Source organism: Chrysochloris asiatica, unplaced genomic scaffold, assembly GCF_000296735.1.
Source record: "Chrysochloris asiatica unplaced genomic scaffold, ChrAsi1.0 scaffold00007, whole genome shotgun sequence".
NCBI classification, from domain to species: Eukaryota; Metazoa; Chordata; class Mammalia; order Afrosoricida; family Chrysochloridae; genus Chrysochloris; species Chrysochloris asiatica.
The window spans coordinates 27440085-27444442 of NW_006408525.1; the positions used below are offsets into that span (position 1 = coordinate 27440085).

At 45.8% G+C, this 4358-nt stretch overlaps 1 protein-coding gene across 1 annotated transcript in view; it reads left to right on the forward strand.

Annotated features, from left to right (window-relative positions):
* The window catches only part of EIF1 (eukaryotic translation initiation factor 1), a 19029-nt gene extending 17082 nt beyond the window's left edge, over positions 1 to 1947 (forward strand). The window contains exons 4-5 of the mRNA XM_006833696.1: positions 1501 to 1577; positions 1797 to 1947. Coding sequence (XP_006833759.1) covers positions 1501 to 1577; positions 1797 to 1947 — 228 coding nt within the window. The remainder of the gene's footprint in view (positions 1 to 1500; positions 1578 to 1796) is intronic.
* Positions 1948 to 4358: the final 2411 nt, after the last annotated feature.

Consider the following 4358-nt stretch of genomic DNA (forward strand, 5'->3'; position numbering starts at 1 on the left):
GCTACCAGAGATCCTACCGCACAATTTGTGTGACCTGAGATTCAGGAACCAGTTAGTCTCCCTTGAACAGTTTATGCGAATGCACTTGGGACATTCTTTCCTTAGGTGGGTTCATCTGATTTATCAGATTAAGGCTTTAATCCTATTATTTACGTTTATTATATAATCAAAATGCTGCCCTAAATATTTCTGTAGAGGAAGTAGGTGAGTGACTAGACAAGTAAATATAAGACTGTGGGAATGTGTAGTGTTTAGGGGACTCACTTTCTAGATCCCCTCGAAGGAATGCCAACCTACCCAATGAAAAATCCCTTGCCCTGCTGGTAGGGATATTGTTAAATGCCGCCGCCGAGTAGGTTATAACTCTAAGTGACTCTGTATAGGATTTCCTAGGAGCGACTAGTGGGTTTGAAAACACCACCAACTTTTCCGCTAGCAGTCCAGTGCTAATCCTACAGTGCCATACTAGGATTCTTGGTAGTGATACAACAGGTAAGGAAGAGGATTGAATGTGCCCAAGGACATAAAATCCATGAGAGCCTGAATCCTCTGCCTGTGTTTCTGGACAGCCCCTATACCCTTCCACCCGCTCTGCACAAGCGCCAAAACCAACCAGGCTTTCCTTCCACCTCTTGGCAAATCCAGACAACGCCCTCTCGTGGCACATTTTTTTTTAATGTTTTATTGTGCATTATATGATAGTTTACATGAAAGAGCTTTAGTTTTACATTCATTCCATCGTATATCATCTCATTGCCATGGTTCCAATCCCCTCCTTGCATCATCAACCAACCAAAGGGTCTATCCTAGAAATCCTCCCCCTACCCTTCTCTCTCCGCCCCCCCAGTTTTCGGCCCACAGTCCACAGTCCATTTCCCTCTCTGGATCCAAAGTCCCCCGTCACTTCATCACTCCACGTCATCATCTCTGTCTCTATCTCAGGCATCTCTGTCTCTCTGGGTAGGGTCCCGCTCTCGGCTCTTCTCCATTGATGGTCGCAGAGATCTCCGCTCCTATCCTGGAGAATTAATCACTCCTTTCCTTGTTACAAAACGTCTACCTTTGCATTTCCAACCCTCACACTCCGTCCTGATAAGCATTATTCACTACAGTATCACGAGTTACCCATCTGTATTTCTTTTCATCAGCTCCGCCCAGAAAGATTAAATTGTACCCAGTGGAGATTCTGCCTTCCTCCATGCTTCCTAGCACTAGGTTCCCTTTTGAAAGCTTGTAAGCCAGTCACTTCTTGTCGTGGCACACTTTCTGCGCAAGCGCCCTCCTGCATGCTTGCCCCCAGACTAATTGGAAGCCACGGCGCGTAGATACTTGGGGTTGAATGCCATGGGAGGGGCCAGGACGTAAATTTAGCGTACTGACGTCACAGGAGAGGCTCTATAAATGAATAGTGGCTCCACCCTTCCCCCCTCCCCAGTCACTGAGTCGACGTCTATCCCTCGGCCCTTCGCTCCTAGTTTCTTCCCGCCAACCTTCTCGCAGTTACCTGCCACAGGTTGCTTCCACCGAGTAAAAGGAATCGTATCGTATGCCCGCAATCCAGAACCTCCACTCTTTCGGTAAGTCATAGACCCGGGTGAGAGAGCGGGGCGCTCCAGGCTTGCAGACGGCCTGGAAAGTTGTGAGATTTCCAGATTTTCCTAAACTTGACAGAGGGGAAGATGTCTGGATTTGGAGCCGAGGACTGGGTCCTGGGGGCGGGCCCAGCATCTCGGGTGGTGTATTTACTAATGGCCTCCGGGCTTTGGAGCCACTTCCGCCTTCCTTGTGTCTCGGAGCCAGGAGGGAAAGGCGGTGCCAGCCCTAAATGACAGCACACGCACCAATGGGATAGGAAACTCGGCCCCACCTCGGGAGCTCTGGTTCCAGCCGGTGGCCTCCGAAAACCAGGCCGCTTGCTGCTTACCAGCCGCAGATCACCCACCATAGGCGGACCTGGGAGCCGAAGCCAGGCATTGTTAGGGCCTGGGAAAGCCGGTCGTCCCTGACTAACGTGTTCGGAGAGACCCCACAGAGGACACTTGATCCGATCCAAGACGTGAGATTTCAGTATTCGGATATGCACTCACAAAAATCAGTGGGAGGGTGGCACACATCTGAGCCATAAAGACTCTAAAGGAATGTGCTGCTTCTTCCCAGACCCCTTTGCTGATGCAAGTAAGGGTGATGACCTGCTTCCTGCTGGGACTGAGGATTATATCCATATAAGAATTCAACAGAGAAACGGCAGGAAGACCCTTACTACTGTCCAGGGGATCGCTGATGATTACGATAAAAAGAAACTAGTGAAGGCGTTTAAGAAGGTAGGCAAAATCCATGGATTTTACCCGCTACCTTTTTGAATAGTTCTCCAGGGAATGCAAGGGACCCTTGCCTTCCAGTCAGTTTAAAACTGCCCATAGGGTTCCCGAGACTCTGGTTCTTAATGGAAGAACACTGCCACATCTTTCAGTTAGCCAGTAACCTACTGCACCAGGGTTCTTTGGTTTCCTGAAAGGAAATGCACAAACACTGCTGCTTGTTGTAATTCGTTTTTCTTTGTGTCTATAGAAATTTGCCTGCAATGGTACTGTAATTGAGCATCCAGAATATGGAGAAGTCATTCAGCTACAGGGTGACCAGCGCAAGAACATATGCCAGTTCCTTGTAGAGGTGAGTTGGTCACATCTTGGTATGCAAATTTCAGAGCAAGTTTTGTCGGCTTCTGCTAGGAACATAGATGAGGTTTTGTTGTGTTTTGGTTTGCTTTTCTGAGCAGATAGGCAAAACGACATGGACTACCTGCCTCTTATTTGATGCTGTGTGTGGATCTACTTTTAAAGATGTTAAATTTAAATTGCACAAGAACAGATAATAAAGGACTCAGGGTTGTCTGAGTTTCATTGCGGGTAGAACTTGGACACCGAGTGACAGAGGGGTAATTCTTAATGGCATTTCCCTTGAGAACCATTGTGTTCTTGCTCGTGGAGGTATGCATCGTGTGCCCTGGATCTTGGATCCCAGGAAGACAGGATTGTTGATAGCAAAACGAGACAGTAATTGTCAATTCCTTAAAACTATGCCCTTTTCTCATTGCAGATTGGACTGGCTAAGGACGACCAGCTGAAGGTTCATGGGTTTTAAGTGCTTGTGGCTCCCTGAAGCTTAAGTGAGGATTTCCTTACAATGAGTAGAACATTTCCCTCTGTCCCTTGTCACAAGTTTAAAACCTCACAGTTTGTATGAGGGTTAGTCAAAAAGTATTGCTACAACTGTTCTAAATTTGACCCTTGTTAATATACCGATCAGTGGTGACTGCAAACAAATTCTCTCAGTAAAATACTATCTTAGTCACATTACAGTGCCTTCAAATAAAGGACTCTTTGTGCCATGGAAAAAACCAATTTCGAAGTCAGGGCTAATATCAAATTTTTAACAAAACTCAAGTGGACATCTCTCCAAATCAATGAAGCTTTGCAACAAGCTTATGGAAATGCTGCCCCACCTAAAGCAACAGTTTCTAAATGGATCAAGCATTTCAAGGAAGATCAGGAAGACGTCAAGGACGAGCCAAAAAAGGAAAGGCCATCAACATCAACAAGTGAAGAAACTGGCTGAAGTCCAGAAACTGGTGGGAAATGACTGGACAGTTAGTATTCATGTGAGAGCTGCTGAAGGTGAGCTCTCACGTGGTTTGGCATTTTCAATTTTCAGCAAACATCTTGGCCTCGATCAAGCTTTTAGCTTAAAGGGTGCCAAAAAGCATTATAGTCAGTCAGCACAGTGAACTTTTCCCATCAATCTTTTCGGCAAGACCAGAGTAATGAAGATAATGTTAGGAAACAAAGTGGAGCATTTAGAAAGAGCACTGTCTAGGTTCCTAGAGAAATCCCAAACTGGCCTTCTGACCTTGTGTAAATTGACGGAGTGCTTCTGGAAAGGCTTAGAGATCTAGAACACTCACTTCAGAAGTGTGTGACCTAGATGCAGGATGTAAAGGAAAGCAGTAACTTTACTTTTTGATACTTTTTGTTTAATAATGGTTTCTGTTCTTTTGTATCAATACTTTTTGACTTCCTCTCATATATTGTAACCATTTAGGATCCACTTTTAACATGGACCAATATAACGTCTTTATGCAATAAACTCAGAAGCATCATGCTGTCTGTCTCGTGTTGGAGTTGTTCATTTAGAGAGAAGTTGCAGTGCCCAGCCTGAAACAAAGCAATCCTGTGATATTTCAGCCAAGCTCGGAGTCTCAAGATTATACACAGCTATGTCTGGCCAGATACTTTCCCTGCCCCAAGAGTCCCCCACTAACTGAAGAGCTCTCAGTGTTGCTGAGAGGAGAAAGTGGAATA